Source organism: Rhinolophus ferrumequinum, chromosome X, assembly GCF_004115265.2.
Source record: "Rhinolophus ferrumequinum isolate MPI-CBG mRhiFer1 chromosome X, mRhiFer1_v1.p, whole genome shotgun sequence".
NCBI lineage: Eukaryota > Metazoa > Chordata > Mammalia > Chiroptera > Rhinolophidae > Rhinolophus > Rhinolophus ferrumequinum.
In genome coordinates, this window is record NC_046284.1 from 75,862,766 (window position 1) to 75,880,275 (window position 17,510).

The window sequence follows — 17,510 nt, forward strand, 5'->3', positions numbered from 1 at the left end:
AATCCACCGTCCGCTTTTCTGCCTGCCAACCAGCCAACCAACTAACACAGTCATGGCAGTTACATCAGCAGCCAGTTGGCCAACCGGCTACAGCCAACGGCCAACCACCACCCGAGCCAGCACCCCCCCACGTGAGGCCGACAGCCTGGAAACTGCTCTCTGATACTCTGTCCCCACACTCCACCCCTGCAGGGTCTCACCTCACCATCTATGCAACAAGCGTCTTCCGCGAGGGGCCCTGTGTAAGGAACCCAGCTCACGAAAAAAAAAGGTCCCAGTCCAGTTCAAATAATGTCCCAGGGGGTGTCCCTCGATGTCCACCTACTTTCTAGGCACAGCCAGACTTCCTGGGCACAACCAGGGCTCTCGGTACCACCAGTCTTTCTGGGCACAGCCAGACTTCCTGGGCACAGCCAGCGTTTCTCATGAACAAGACTGCATTCTGCGCCAGTGTCAACTAGAGCCAAACCCTCTGCACATTAGAAGGTGACCAATGTATGGACAGTTCCACGTGGGGCTTCCAGTCCCCACTTGTCCCCTCTGACCGGGTACCATAGCCCCACCCCTAATGGAGCTGTTCCGGACGCAACTGTTTCCAAAGTTCCAACAAGAAGGCATTGGGTTGTCGGTCTACTTTTTCCTGATTAAGCCCTGCTGCCACCACATCATACCACGTCTGTGTGCGTGTTACTCTTAGAGGCCTGCGACCTCGCCCCCTTGCTTTTGGCTTGGGCTTCCAGGTCCTCCTGTCTTAACTTCCTTTGCCGCCAGCTTTCAGCATCCCCTAGGGTGGCCATGGCAATGTGATGTCATGGATCCGCCGCCCCACATAGGATGTAAGAATGACAACCAAGGATCCAAAAGCACTTTCAGGGATTCAGGGGCAGTATCCAAAACCAGATCTCTCATGCTGGTTGTAAAACACTCGTCATCCGGCCCCCACATGTTAGGGTTGAACATAGTATGTCTCATACCCATTTATGGATGATTTGAGTAAGTTCAGTATACGATTGCCGTTTACTCACAGTGTCTGGCAGGTCGCCAACCTCTCCCCATACTATGCGTACCGCAGCAGTGAGCCACTCCATTAGAGTGTGGTTGCCCTGATTTTGGGCCAACCTATGGCAATTCTGTAACCTTTGTCACAGGGACGGATGCCCCGTGACAGAGGCTAGCTTTTCCATCTCGCCTGGGGAGCAGAGAATGCTGTCTGCCCCCTCATCCCATAAACGCAGTAGCTAAGCCGAGACTGGCTCTCCAGGGCTCTGTCTGTACCGCCTCCCCAGCTCCTGCAACTCAGTGGGAGTGTAAGGGGTGTAAGTTGTGAACTCAATCACAGCTGGCTTACCGGCAGCAATGCCCCCGGGGCCCAAAGGTTGCTCACGCTTTACCTTTTGCTCCATAATGGGGGTTGCGAGCTACATTGTCTCCACTTGCATCGCCCGCCTCAGCCTCAGAGTCTCCACTGTGGAGCTCATCCTCTTAACAGGCAGACCGGGCTTCCAGCGCCTCCCACCGGGACACCTGGTTCCACACCTGGGCTATTCCAACAAGTGCTTCTTCCTCCGAGTTATGATGCACTGTGGTTAAAACCTTCTCCAACCGATGGTCCCTAGCTTCTAGTGCCTTCCAGTACCTCTCTCTGGGGCTGCTGGTCCTGTACCTGAGCTATTTCATTAAGCGTGTCCCCCATGTTATGACGTAATACGGTTAGGAACATCCATCCCACACGGCCAGCTGTACCCTTCGCCGCCGCCTCCAGCAACCGCTCAGCCAGAACCTGCAGGGTCCTTTCCACGCTGGCTGGAGAGCCATCCATTCTGTAGATGAAGTTGGGAAGAACTGACTTCTGCCCCTCCTCGGGGGTCCAACTAATGAGAACAGTGGCTACCGGGTACCACACTGTGTGGGGGCCACATGTCCTCCTGCCCAGAGTCAGACGCCGTTTCTACTTGGCCGGAATCCTGCTCGCTGTGCCAGGCATCCGATTGGGTGGAGGCCTTGGTGTAAGATGTCCACAACCCTCGGAGCCTACAGCAGCAGCAGATTACCAAAAGGAAGGCGACGCCTTCTATGGCCAAGAGAGTGGTGTGCCATCTGGAGGCTCGAGTCTCCCGGGCCAATCGCGCCTCCCGTTCCCGGCGCAGCTCCTCACAGGCCTTCTGAAACTGAGCTTTCATACGCATAAACTGCTCCATTACCTTATGGAGAGTTTCGGTCGACACCAAACCCTGCTCACTGCGCCATGTGTCATGCATGGTGTCATGCAGGGTCTCAGCTCCCGCTCCACACATAAGAATGCAGGATATGCTGAGGCCAAAAAGGAACGCCTACGGAACCATAGGTAGGGTAGTCATACCACTATATTCTTGCTGGCGGCCGGGCGAGACACAGGAAGTAGGATCTACACGATCTGCAAGCCGCCGTACGCTTTTCTGCCTGCCAACCAGCCAGCCAACCAACGTAGTCATGGCAGTCATATCAGCAGCCAGTTGGCCAACCAGCTACAGCCAACAGCCAACCACCACCCACCACCTGAGTAACATCCCCCCACGTGAGGCCAAGAGCCTGGAAACTGCTCTCTGGGACTCTGTCCCCACATGTTTTATCTAAAAATCACTATATCCAAGTGATGTCATCTTGGTTTTCTCCTATGTTATCTTCTAGGAGTTTTATAGTTTTGCCTTTTACATTTAAGTCTGTGATTCATTTTGAGGTGAGTTAATTTTCTTGAAAGGTGTAAGGGCTGTAGATTAGTCATGTGGGGTGTTTTTGTTTTCTTGCCCATGGATATTCAGTTGTTTTAACACCATTTATTGAAAAGATTGTCCTTTTTCCATTTAATTGCCTTTTCTCTTTTGTCAAAGATCAGTTGTCTGTATTTATGTGGATCTATTTCTGGGCTTTCTATTGTGTTCCATTGATCTCTTTTTCTACTCTTTCAATAGCACCACACTGTCTTGATTACTATAACTTGAAGTTGGGTAGCGTCAATCCTCTAACTTTGTTCTCCTTCAATATTGTGTTGGCTGTTCTGGATCTTTTGATTCTCGATGTAAAATTTAGAATCAGTTTGTCGCTATCCACAAAATTACTCTCTGGGATTTTGATTGTGATTGCAATGAATCTGTAGATGAAGTTGGGAAGAACTGACTTCTTGACAATATTGAATCTCCCTATATGTGAATATGGAATATCCCTCCATTTCTTTAGTTCTTTGATTTCATTGATCATAGTTCTGTAGTTTTCCTCCTTTAGATCTTGTATATATTTTGTTATATTTATACGTATTTCATTTTGAGGGATGCTAATGTAAATGGTATTGTGTTTTTAATTTCAAATTCTTCTTGTTCATTGCTGATATATAGGAAAGAAATGGAATTTTGTATTTTAACCTTGTATCCTGCAACCTTTCTACATACCAGTTTCTCCTTGCAGTTCTATTAGTTTTTGCCTCACATAGTTTCACACTCTTGTTAGGGACATAAACATTAAGGGTTGTTATGTATTCTTGGAGAATTGATCCCTATATCATCACGTAATGCCCTTTTTATCTCTGATAACTTTACTTGTTTTGAAGTGTGCTGTGTCTGAAATTAATATAGCTACTCCTGCTTTACTTTGATTAGTATTAGCATAGTATATTTTTCTCTATCCATTTTCTTTTGCTCTATATGTGTCTTTATATTTAAAGTGGATTTCTTGTAGATATCATATACTTGGGTCATGTTTGGAACCACTCTGACAATTTGTCTTTTAATTGGTATATTTAGACCATTGATTATACCGTGTTTCCCTGAAAATAAGACCTAGCAGGACAATCAGCTCTAATGTGTCTATTGGAGCACAAATTAATATAAGACCTGGTATTATGTTATATTATATTACATTATGTTATATGATATTATATAAAACTCAGTATTATATTATTATATTATATTATACCCGGTATTATATTATATTATACCCGGTCTTATATTATAGTACAATAAGACCGGGTCTTATATTAATTTTTGCTCCAAAAGATGCATTAGAGCTGATTGTCCAGCTAGATCTTATTTTCCGGGAAACACGGTATTAGGTTGGTGCAAAAGTAATTGGAGTTTAAAAGGTTAAAAATAATTGCAGAAACAACGGTTACTTTTGCACCACCCTAATAGATAAGCATACACACACACACACACACAGACAATTGAATCCATTGTTGGTATTATTTTGAACAAACTGTATAATCTATTAGATTAAGTAAGAATAAGAAAAATAAAAGTTTTTACTTCACTTATTCCTTCTTCAGTACTCTCCCTTTATGTGGATCTGGGTTTCTGACCTATCTTATTGCAAGAAATTCCCTCGATTTTTGTTTGTCTGAGAAAGTCTTTATTTCTCCTTCATTTTTGAAGAATAATTTCACAGGGAACAGTATTCTAAGTTTGCGGTGATTTTTTTTCTCTCAATACTTTAAATCTTTCACTCCATTCCCTTCTTGCTTGCATGCTTTCTGAAGAGAAGTGGGATGTAATTCTTATCTCTCTTCTTGAATAGGTTAGGTGTTTTATTTCTCTGGCTTTTTTCAGAGTTTTTTCTTTATCTTTGACTTTCCATAGCTTAAAAACTATATTCCTGGATATAGTGTTATTGGCATTTATCCTGCTTGATATTCTCAGAGCTCCCTAGGTCTGTGATTTGGAGTCTTATGTTAATTTGGGGAGATTCTCAGTCATTACTGTTTTAAATATTTCTTCTGTTTTTTTTGTTTTGTTTTGTTTTTTTGTTTTTTTGTTTTGTTTTTTTTTTTAATCTTTTCTGGTATTCCCAACCTTTTGTAGTTGACTCAACAGTCCTTGGATATTCTGTTCTTTTTTTAGTCGTTGCTTTTCGGTGTCTGAAGATTCTGTTGATATGTTCTCTAGCTCAGAGATTCTTTCCTTAGCTGTGTCCAGTGTACTAATAAGCCCATCAAAGGCATTATTCATTTACTTTCACAGTGTTTACAATCTCTAGCATTTCTTTTTGGTTCTTTTTTAGGAGTACCATCTCTGGTTACCTTGCTCATCTGTTTTTTGCATGTTGTCTGTTTTATCCATTAGAGCCATTAGCATGTTAATCATAGTTTCTTAAATTCCCTATCTGATAATTCCAACATTGCATCCCTGCCTTGTGTAGTTCTGATACTTGCTCTGTGTCTTCATATTATGTTTTATTGGCTTTTGATATGCCTAATGTACTGGGTAAAAGGAACTGCTGTGTGGGGACAGAGCCAGGAGAGTAGTTTCCAGGCTCTTGACCTCACATGGAAAGATGCTGGCTCGGGTTCAGATGGCCATCAGCTGTAACTAGTTGGCCATCAGCTGTAACCAGTTAGCCATTGGCCACTGATATAACTGCCGTGACTAAGCTAGCAAGCATGGATTGCAGCTAGCAAGTGGGGTGTTGGTTGGTTGGCAGAGAAGCAGACGGCAAATTGTGGCTATTTGCTTCCTGTGTCTCCAAATCAGCCGCCAGTGAGAAAATAGTGGTATGACTCCCCTATCTATTGCTCCGTTGGTGTTCTTTTATGGCCTCACCATGTCCTGCGTTCTTATGTGGGGAGCGGGAGCTGAGTCCCTGTATTACACATGGTGCAGTGAGCAGGGAATGGTGCTGGCCAAAACTCTCCGAAGGATGGTGGAACAGTTTGTGCATATGAAAACTCAGTCTCGGGAAGCCTGTGAGGAGCAGCGCTGGGAGCAGGAGAGGACATGGATGGCTCCCGACCAGTGTAGAAAGAGCCGAGCAGCTGCTGGAGAGTTGGACTGCCGTGGAGGGGTAGGAAGACGTGGATGGTTCTCCAACCAGCATAGGACAGAGAAAGTGAAGGTCTTTGCAGCCGTGTGGGCTGGTAAGTGCTTGCTGTGGTGGCCCAGATACGGGACTTGTAGTCACAGGAGGAAACGTTTGCTGAGTCCTCGATGGAAGACGTGGGTGAGGTTGAGGTTATCCCTCACCCCCAGCTTGGGGAGGACTTGGAGCCCTCACCCTGCAGAAAGGGCATACGTTGTGAGGCCAACGCACAGCCCTGGCGAATGACTGTGGACTATGGGGAATTGCCTTCCATCCCTGATTTGATGGACTGCTTTACAGTTTGCTTGGGAACGTATCACCAAGTAGTGGAACTGACGGATGTTTACTTCCTGTGTCTCGCCCGGCCACCAGCAAGACTGTGGTGCTGGAAGACCCCTTGTTCGGCTACCGGCAGATGTTTGTTTCCTGTGTCTTGCCCGGCTGCCAGCAAGACTGTGGTGCAGGAAGACCCTTTGTTGGGGTGCAGGCAGATGTTCGCTTCCTGTGTCTCAACCAGCCGCCGTGGAGAATATGTAATCACCTTGGTTGTAAGCCACTGTTGTTCCAGCACAGTACACTGAGAACCCCGGCTGTGCCCCGGAAGTCTGGCTGTGCCCAGAAAGACTGGCTGTGCCCAGGATATTTCATCCACCTCTAGGTTCCTCACATAGGGCCTCTCGTGGAAGATGCTTATTGTGTAGATTGTGAGGCGAGACCCTGGAGGGGTGGAGTGTGGGGACAGAGCCAAGAGAGTAGTTTCCAGGCTCTCGACCTCACATAGAAAGGTGCTGGCTTGAGTAATAGATGGCCATCACGTGTAACTAGTTGGCCATCAGCTGTAACCAGCTAGCCATTGGCCACTGATATAACTGCCCTGGCTAAGCTAGCAAGCGCGGATTGCAGCTAGCAAGTGGGGTGTTGGTTGGTTGGCAGAGAAGCAGACGGCAGACTGCAGCTCCTGCTTCCTGTGTCTCCTACCCAGCCGCCAGAGAGAATATAGTGGTATGACACCCCTATCTGTGGCTCCGTTGGTGTTCCTTTTTGGCTTCACCATATCCTGCATTCTTGTGTGGGGAGCGGGAGCTGAGGCCCTGCATTACAGTGGTAAATTGACCTTTGGTAATGTGGTGAGGTGGGAGGGGAACGTTCTGTAGGTTCTATGATTAGGTCTCAGGCATTTGTTGAACCTATGCCTCTCTGGACTATGAACTTCTCAAGAGTTTCTCAGTTTTTTCCCTACCCCCTTAGGAGATAGGATGGCTGGAGTGAGCTAGAGTTGGGTGTTTCCCTTCTTCCAGGTCAATTAGGCTCTGATGATGCCCCAGCAGGTTAGGCTTTGGTTAACTAGTTTCCACTGAGGCAGGTCTTGTTAAGAAGAACAGAGTGCTCTAGGGTATTTCAAAATGGTTTGTTTTAGCCTCCTCCTGCTGAAAGCACGAGGAGATTTTTTCCCCACTATTTATTGTGGAAACCTAGTTGAGGTCCTGAGGTAAGTCTCACAATATTGTAGCCCATCCCTCACCACCGCCATGACTGTGTGCCCCTGGGCTTTTTAACTCTCAGAGTTGTCCACACTGAGCCTCTAGCAATTAGAGGTCAGGTTTTGCTACTCTGGGAATGGTTTCTCCCCCGCTCATTTCTTCCGCCTCCCCCCGCCACTCTGGTTCAAGTCGTCGTTTCTCAGTCTGGTTGTGTAGGACACAGCTTCCTGGCCCATGCTGGTATTAGGAGCCTTGCACTCCCCTCAGCTGAGCCAGTCGTCAGTGGACCGCTCATAGCACCTCACGGCAGCTCTTGCCGGCTGTCTGCCGCTCACGATGGCTGCCAGCCACTCACACTGGCCTCTGGCCACTCATGGCAGCACACAGCAGCCCGTGGCAGGTCACGATGGTTGCCAGCCACTCATGTGAGAGAAATTTCATTCAGGTGCCAGTTACGGTGCCGCGGACCGAGTCAGTGTTAACGAGTCAGCTTTCTATTACCGTGTTTCCCCAAAAATAAGACTGGGTCTTATATTAACTTTTTTTTTATATTAACTTTTGCTCCAAAAGAGTATTTTGAGGGGGATTAATGGCAATGTGTCTTTTACTGTATTTTTAAAAAATTTATCATCACTATATTGTTTGATCACACCTCGTATGTTACACCGTCTGTTACAACAGTGGACTATAATATGGAGAATTTCCAAAATTATTGGACCATGTAACGGAGCATTTTGTCTGTGGAACGTACTTTTGTACTAGTTACTTTTCACGCACTCTACTCCAAGCACATAACCACCTTTTTCATAATTACGTTATGTCATGCACTGTCTTATTTCAGCATTGTTGATTGTTTCCAATAACATGAAATATCCCTTCTCCTTTTCTCCCTTTCTCTCCCCTCTCAAAATTCTGCGTACCCTGTAAGCCTCATTTCAGATATTCCCTTGAAGTCTTTTCAAATCCTCCAGATGAACAGTGAGTCACACGTTTTCTTGTGTTATTGCACTATTTTCCTTATATTTCTGTTATATATGTATGTATTCACATTCTGTCTTATAATAGAATCAGCTCTATAGTTGTTTGACACTCCCTCTAGGAATATAGTTACTTACTTAAGGGCAGAGCCAACATTCTGTGGCTATCACTGCTAAGCGTATGATGGATGTTCAGTAAATGTTGAACAAATGGCTTAATGTTCCCATTTTACTGTACGTCATTGTGCTTGTCATGTTTCAGTCTCACACAGCTCCAGAAATCAAAATCATTACATTTATAAAGCATGATACAACCTTAAAGGTTAGTGCATTTAGACTTTATTATACCAAAGGAAATAGTTCTTTGAGTTTAAGAAATTGCTTCCTCATTTTCTATTATTCAAGCTGGGATTGTTTTGGAAACTTAAAATTAAAATTCCATGTATTTTAACAAGATCCATATAAAGAATTTCTGTTACTAATTTGTACAAATACAAAACCAATTTTCTTCTATATCAAATAGCTTCTAATATCAGTGCCCGTTTTAGACCTATAGTTAGTGCTAATGGTATAAGGATGGTAGTGTGTCTATTTGTGGAAGAAATTCAAATCTTTCTCCAAATAACAGTGTCATATGCCACAACATACAAAAGCTTAGTATGGATGAAAAGTGATACCTACCAAAAATAATACATCTTATTTTGGCATCCGAGGGTTTTTAAAGCCTACAAGAGTATTATTTTTTAATTGTGGGAAAATATGCATAGCATAAAATGCGCTATCTTAACATTCTTAAATGTGCAGTATAGTAGTGTTACGTATATTCACATTGTTGTACAACCAATCTCCAGAACTCTTTTTATCTTGTAAAACTGAAACTTTCTACACATTCAATAACTCCCCATTCCTTCTTCCTCTTGCCCCTGGCAATTACCAGTATCCTTTCTGTCTGTGAATTTGACTACTGTAGCTATTTCATATAAATGGAATCATACAGTGTTTGTATTTTTGTGATTGACTTATTTCACTTTGCATAATGTGCTCTGAGTTCATCCATGTTGTAGCATGTGTCAGAATTTTCTTCCCTTTTGAGGCTCAATAATGTTGCATTATATGTATGTACCACATTTTATTTATCCATTCATCTGTTGATGGACACTTGGGTTGCTTCCATCTTTTGGCTATTGTGAATAATGCTGCTATGAACATAGGTGTACAAATATATCTTCAAGTTCCTGCTTTCAGTTCTTTTATGTATATACCCAGAATTGGAATTCCTAGATTAGATGGTGGTTCAATATTTTTTTTTTTTTAGGAACCTCCATACTGTTTAATAAAGTGGCTGCATCATTTACTGTTTAATAAAGTGGCTGCATCATTTTACATTCCCACCAACAGTGCACAGGGGTTCCAGATACTCTACATCCTTACCAACACTTATCTTCTGGTTTTTCTTTTTTGTGATAGTAGCCATCCTAATGGGTGTGAGGTGATATCTCATTTTGTTTTTGATTTGTATTTTCCTAGTGATTAGTAATGTAGAGCATCTTTTCATGTGCTTATTGGCCATTTCTATATCTTTTTTGGAGAAATGTCTATTCATATCCTTTACCCAGTTTTAAATCTGTTTGGGGTTTTTTGTTGTTGTTGAGTTATAGGATTTCATTTTTTTTTTTTAAAGATCTTATTGGGGAAGGGGAACAGGACTTTATTGGGGAATAATGTGTACTTCCGGGACTTTTCCAAGTCAAGTTGTTGTCCTTTCAATCTTAGTTGTGGAGGGTGCCGTTCTGCTTCAAGTTATTGTCCTTTCTGTCTTAGTTGTGGAGGGCGCAGCTCAGCTCCCCATCCAGTTGCCATTGTTAGTTGCAGGGGGCGCAGCCCACTATACCTTGTGGGAGTCGAGGAGTCTAACCAGCAATCTTGTGGTTGAGAGCCTGCGCTCCAGCCAACTGAGCCATCTGGCTACCCGGGAGCTGAGCAGCAGTTCATTGACTTCATTCTAGTTGCGGAGGGCGCAGCTTGCGGGCCCATGTGGGAATCAAACCGTCAGCCCCGTTCCCCAGAGCTCGCGCTCTAATGAACTGAACCACCCATCTGCCCCAGGATTTTTTTTATATATAGTGGATAATAACCCCTTATGAGATATGTGATTTGCAGATATATTTTCCTATTTTATAGATGCCTTTTCACTCTGTTGATTGTGTCTTTAGCCTACAAGATATTTTTAAAGAACTTATCTAGAGGCTGCTGGTTAGCTCAGTTGGTTACAGCACAGTGCTCTTAACAACAAGGTTGATGGTTTGATCCCCCACATGGGCCACTGTTAGCTGCGCCCTCCACAGCTTGATTGAAACCACTATGTGACTTGGAGCTGATGGGTCCTGGAAAAACACACTTAAATAAATAAAAATTTTAAAAAAGAACTCATTTAGTATAAAGATGTTATACTAGTAATCATGGAAAAACACAAATTACAATACAGTATTTGCTCATTAGATCAACTTTTGGCAAGAATGTGGGGAAACATAATTTCCTGCACTGATAAGTAGAAGTATAAATTGGTACAGCCACTTTGGAAGGCAAGTTGGCTCTTTCCATTTTAATTTTGAATGTTTCTGCCCTGTGATCTAACAATTCAATTTCTATAGAAACTCCCTCATAGGTATACAAGGAGATATGTATATGGCTGTTCATTGCAGCATTATTTTTAATTGGAAAAAACCCTTAAAGTCCAATAATAGCATAATTCTTAATAAAATATGAGTGAGATTGATATACATGTACTATCATGGATAGATATCTTGACATGTTTGAATAAGAAAAGCAAATTGCAGAATGATACAGTTAACATGTTACCATTTGTGTTAAAGCAGACAAAGCAATACTATGTTTTCTGTTGGTACATAGTATAAATAAATTTAGAAAGGTCTAGAAATGGTAACAGTGGCTGCAAGAACAGACTGGGATTGGTCCTTAAAACTAATGTTTTTTGTGTGTTTTTTTTAATTTCATAAGGAAAATGGATTCATATATTACCTGGTATTCTCAGACGTATTTTTAAAGAAATGCAAAGGTGGTATTGAAGAGTTTGGCCTACGATTTGGGCAGCTCTTTGGTGGAGTGAACACTGTGTTCTTAGATTCGCAGACTCAGAAATTGAATTTTAACAGTGTACCCAGAATTTATTTAGCTCTGGAGACTTTGTGCACACTCACCGAACCGTAAAAATCCATGGACATTGGTAACCAAGGGGCTAATCTATTTATTGATTCACCATATTATACTGTCAGGCTGACCAAAGTAATCACATCCACTAATCAGCATACCCTCTCCATTATGGGAAAGTATAAAAAATTACTGTTAGGAGGGTTTTATTGTGAGTAGAGAATCAAAGCAAGGGAGTTGGTTTATAATAATGGAGATTGGCTTGTACAAAATGATTATAATTTAAAGACAGACGTATTTCACTTAGCGTAATACCCTCTAAGTCCATCTGTGTTGTTGCAAATGGTAAGGTTTCATTTTTTTATGGCCAATATTCCGGTGTATGTATATGTACTACATCGTTTTTATCCAATCATCCGTTGATGGGCACTTGGGTTGCTTCTGTATCTTTGCTATTGTAAACAATACTAGTTCCATGTTCACTTAAAAAGAGTGTATATTCATTCTACTGCTTGGGATGAAATGCTCTAAAAATATCAGTTAAACCATATGTTCTGCCATGTTTCCCTGAAAATAAGACCTAGCCGGACCATCAGCTCTAATGTGTCTTTTGGAGCAAAAATTAATATAAGACCCGGTCTTATTTTAATATAATGTAGACCAGGTTTAATATGGTATGGTATGGTATGATATGATATGATATGATATGATATGATATGATATGATACTGGATCATATATTAATTTTTGCTCCAAAAGACGCATTAGAGCTAATCCAGCTAGGTCTTATTTTCGGGGAAACACGGTAATGTGTCATTTAAGGCTGCCGTTTCCTTGTTCATTTTCTGTCTGGAAGATCTATCCATTGATGACAATGGGGTGTTAAAGTCTGCTACTATGACTGTACTACTGTCGATCTCTCCCTTTATGTTGGTCAATATTTGTTTTATATATTTAGGTGCTCCTTTGTTGGGTGCATAGATGTTTACAAGGGCTTTATCCTTTCGTTGGATTGATCTTTTATCATTATGAAATGTCCTTTGTCTCTTATTATAGCCTTTGTTTTCAAGTCTATTTTATCTGATACAAGTATTGCTACCACAGCTATTTCTTTCATTTCTATTTACATGAAATATCTTTTTTCCACCCCTTTACTTTCAGTCTGTGTGTGTCTGTCAATCTGAAATGGGTCTCTTGTAAACAGCATATGTAGGGGTCTTGTTTTCTCATCCATTCAGCTATCCTGTGTCTTTTGATTGGAGCTTTGAATCCATTTACATTTAAAATGACTATTGATACCGTGTTTCCCTGGAAATAAGACCTAGCCAGACCATCAGCTCTAATGCGTCTTTTGAAGCAAAAATTAATATAAGACCCGGTGCTATGTTATGTTATACTATATTATATTATATTATGCCCAGTCTTATAGTAAAATAAGACCAGGTCATATTAATTTTTGCTCCAAAAGACGAATTAGAGCTGATGGTCCGGTTCGGTCTTATTTTCGGGGAAACACAGTAGGTACATGGTTATTGCCATTTTACTATTCATATTTATGTTCCTTTTTTTCCCTTCTTCTTCTTAAAGAAGTCCCTTTAACATTTCTTGTAGTACTGGTTTTGTGGTGATGAACTCTTTTAGCGTTTTCTTGTCTCGGATTCTATTGGCTTTGATTGCAATTTTAGAGCACTATCTTATCCTGCCTGATCTTATTGCCTCCAAATTGAGAATGTACCTTATTTGGAGCTTGCTTCAGCTACATAAGACAATTTTAGTTCTCATAAATGTATTCTTTTTGGCATAATCTCTGAACAGATTAAAATGTTGGTGGTATGTGATATTTTCCATTCTAAAAGAGTAAAATGTAGGTTTCTTAGCTAGGAAACTATATTTGGTAAGTAAAGTATACAAATTAAAGTCACAGTCAACCTTGGGTTTGAATTCTGGCCCCACCTTATGCCACTTTCCTTAGGCAAGTCACTTAATGTACCTAAACCTGGGCTTCCTTATCTTTATAAAATGCCTAATTTTTAAGATAATGTTTGCTGTTAAGATTATTTTTTTATAACTTATATTTTCATGGACGTTTTATTCAGCTAAACATGAATTCAGCTCCAACTTTCATCAACTTTCCTGCAAAAGGGAAACCCAAACGGGGTGATACATATGAGTTGCAGGTGCGTGGTTTTTCAGCTGAGCAAATTGCCCGGTGGATTGCTGACAGAACTGATGTCAATGTAAGTTTCCCGATTTTGTAGAGAGTTACTTTGCCATTATTCACTTTGAATCTTACTGGGCGGTCCTAAGTGGTCTTGTCCTCATATCACTGAGGTGGTAATAGTTGGGCAGTCTCTTCATAAGTAACATTTAACAGAATCTTTGTGCTGAAAGTCTGAAATTACAGAACCATCCTCTATTACTTTACTGAATTCAGCATGGCATCCACTCTTTTGACTTTATTAAGTCCATGGTCTATCTAGTTGTACTTGGCAAATACTTCTTAATCTAAAAGATGTTATGTTGTGGTTAAACAGAATATTGTACCTATTCCACATCATGTTAGGATACACTATAGACCCTTTTGGTTAGGATGAAAAAAGAAATGCGTATTTTTTCCTGAAAGAAACCACACTATTTTGATAGCTTTCATTTCAAATTATTTTGACCTATGTAATTAATTCAAAATTAATGAATAAATTTCATGCTTTAAAATGTTTTTCTCTTCTTTCCATTAGATTAGAGTAATCAGACCTCCAAATTATGCTGGTCCACTTATGTTGGGATTGCTTTTGGCTGTTATTGGTGGACTTGTATATCTTCGAAGAAGCAATATGGAATTTCTCTTTAATAAAACTGGATGGGCTTTTGCAGCTTTGGTGAGTAAAGTTTAGAAGAAAATTGTTTGAGTAAAACACCCAATATTGTTAGGTAGCATTTTGTTTATTTCTTAACTGTGGAAAAGGTAAGAAAAGGTATATATATATATATATATATATATACATATATACATATATATATACACACACATTAAAATCAGTTTGTTTCCTCCATTATTAGGCCAGAGCTTGGAGGAACTGATTGTACCCAGTTTTTTTTTTTTTTTTTTTTAAATTTATTTTTAATTTATTTGGGTGACAATTGTTAGTAAAATTACATAGATTTCAGGTGTGCAATTCTGTATCACATCATCCATAAATCACACTGTGTGTTCACCACCCAGAGTCAGCTCCCCTTCCATCACCATACATTTGATCCCCCTCACCCTCATCCCCCACCCCCCAACCCCCTTACGCTCTGGTAACCACCAAATTACGTTCCCCAGATTAATTTTCAAACCCCGTGGCCATCCTGTGGTCACCGACTGCCCTCCAATCCCCTCACCCTCCCCCCCACCCCCCACCCCTCCCGCCCATCTAGCAACCCTCAGTTTTTCCTCATTGTCTCCCAAACTGTTTCTGATTAGTTCATTCACTTATTCTTTTCTTTAGAATCCGCAAATAAGTGAGATCATATGTGTACCCAGTTTTTGTTCAAACTAAATGATAGACTGTCACTCCTATGAAAATCTGCAGTTCTTTTAAAAATATTCTAAAAGGCTTTTCTGTATTCAATTTTGAAACTTCTGTCAGCTTATTTATTATTTTAAAATGGTGTTTTCCTTTCATAGTAAATATTATTGATTCTTGTGATCCTTGTGGTGAAATGTAAGCCTTAATCAGCAAGTCATGTATCTGAAAAAATTGTTCATCATGTACTACTTGTGCAGATGCACTTTTCATATACCTATCAAGTTAATCAGGGTGGGGATAATTTCACCATGTTATATGAATATTTCATTATTTTTTGTTTCCTAGTGTTTTGTGCTTGCTATGACATCTGGTCAAATGTGGAATCATATAAGAGGACCACCATATGCTCATAAGAATCCTCACACAGGACATGTGGTAAGGAAAATCCAGGATTTCCTTCCATTGTATGCCAAAGTTAACCTTAATGATTATTATCCTGTGAGACCAGTGCCAGCATATGAAGGAATTAGATTAAGTTTTGAATTTTCAATCTTTCTGTTAATGAGCTTCAATTAATGAGAAGAAGGTGCAGAGCTCTTAAAAATGGGAAGTTACTTATCCCATTTGGTGAGTCCTTTTCACTAACCTGGCTAAAAATGAAAGTTAGCCTTCAGCTAAACAAAATAATTGATCAAGTACTTAAGCATCTACTATTTCTAGGTACTGTGCTAGGTATTATTAGATATAGTAATAAACAAGAAAAACATAGTTCCTGTCTTCATGGAGCTTATGTTATTTTACCTTATGGTCTTGTACACTGAAATACTAGTTTTCTCACATATTCTGTTGTTGAAACCATAGTATAAGTAGAATGATAAGACAAATAATAATACAGAGGTATCTTTTATTTTAGTCAAATTTATGTACTGGTGAATACCACAGACCCAGTGCATACATGCGTAAGGTGAATGAATAATTTCATAGGGTTTGAAATAGCCCATTTTAGGATTAGGATACCAAAATTTAATGTAAATTTAAAGATTTACTTTTGTCTTTTTTTCCTTCCAGAATTATATCCATGGAAGCAGCCAAGCCCAGTTTGTAGCTGAAACACACATTGTTCTTCTGTTTAGTATCCTCTTTATAATAAGTCCTTGGTGCTGTGTTTTATTTTTTTTTTACTTTTATTTATTTAAGTGTGTTTTTCCAGGACCCATCATAGTTGTTTCAATCTAGTTGTGGAGGGCGCAGCTTACAGTGGCCCATGTGGGGATCAAAACGGCAACCTTGTTATTAAGAAGGACTGTACTCTAACCAACTGAGCTCACCCCCCGCCCCGGTGCTGTGTTTTAATTTGCCTTTTCTTCCTCACATTCTAGTATTCGCTCTACAGAGTTGAAGCTGCTCTCTTATTCATGTGAGTTGTAATATCTTTGGAATCATATTACTGTGTCATTTGTCTTAGCCTAATCAGCTAAAGACCAGCAGGGACAAACCTGCAGTTCTATAAACCCAGGTTTATTGGATCTTGCTACAAGGGAGATTTCGTATCAGAGAAACCAAGGGACATCTTACCTAAGGAAAAAGACTTGTTCTAGGATTTGGGGGAGAGTTGTGGCTTAGGTGAAATGTAAGTGAAACAATGTTTTGATAAGCTCAGAGCAAAACCAGGCTAAGTATAAAGGGGTGAACATCAGTTCCGGACTGTGAAGTGGACAGGGTTCTTTTTCCTGGAAACAGCAAACTTTAGATAAATGTGGGATTTTGACTTCAGCAAACTCCTCATTTGAGGCTGTGTGTACTTTGGTTGTAAATTGAGGCTACTTAGAAATTGTACATGTAATTTGACTGTCTTTGATCCTCCAGGCAAGAATGGAATGTGTAATTTGAATCAGTCTATGATTTCAGAGAGTGTTCTTCATTGAGTAAGAAAATGGTAGTTTTTTTGTTTTTAATTTTTTATTGGGGAACAGTGTGTTTCTCCAGGACCCATCAGTTCCAAGTTGTTATCCTTCAATGTAGTTGTGGAGGGCCAGCTCAGCTCCAAGTCTAGTCACCGTTTTCAGTCTTTAGTTGCAGGGGGCACAATTCCATGCAGGAATTGAACCGGCAACCCTGTTGTTGAGAGCTCGTGCTCTAACCAACTGAGCCATCCAGCCATCCCAGAAAGTGGTAGTTTTAAGTCTAAAGAAAAGAAAAAAAATAAAAATCCCTGGAAATACCACCTTTAGTAAATGTTTGTGTATATCTTTCCCCATTTTATTTTAGTTATATCAGTGATTTAATAGAGATAGTTTAAGGGAAACATTCTGAAAAAAATAAGCTTTTGGTTTAAATTGAAGGACATTTGGGAAAATTGTAATTTTTCAAAACAATGTTCTTACATAGTGTATAAAACAAATTTGCTGCTTAGAATTCAGCCTGAAGTTAGGAGACTTAATCTGTTTAGCCATAGAATGGTGAGCTGGAAAGATAAATAATAATTACCTAGTCCCTATGATGAGAAAAAAGATAGCAAGAGAAATACTACCCAAACCTTATGTTTTTTTCAAATTC

The 17,510-nt window shown here is 40.6% G+C and overlaps 1 protein-coding gene across 1 annotated transcript in view; it reads left to right on the forward strand.

The window, feature by feature from the left end:
- MAGT1 (magnesium transporter 1) overlaps positions 1-17,510 on the forward strand; it is a 58,455-nt gene that overhangs the window by 27,029 nt on the left and 13,916 nt on the right. Inside the window, exons 4-7 of the mRNA XM_033118588.1 lie at positions 13,542-13,682; positions 14,181-14,321; positions 15,300-15,389; positions 16,023-16,086. Coding sequence (XP_032974479.1) covers positions 13,542-13,682; positions 14,181-14,321; positions 15,300-15,389; positions 16,023-16,086 — 436 coding nt within the window. The remainder of the gene's footprint in view (positions 1-13,541; positions 13,683-14,180; positions 14,322-15,299; positions 15,390-16,022; positions 16,087-17,510) is intronic.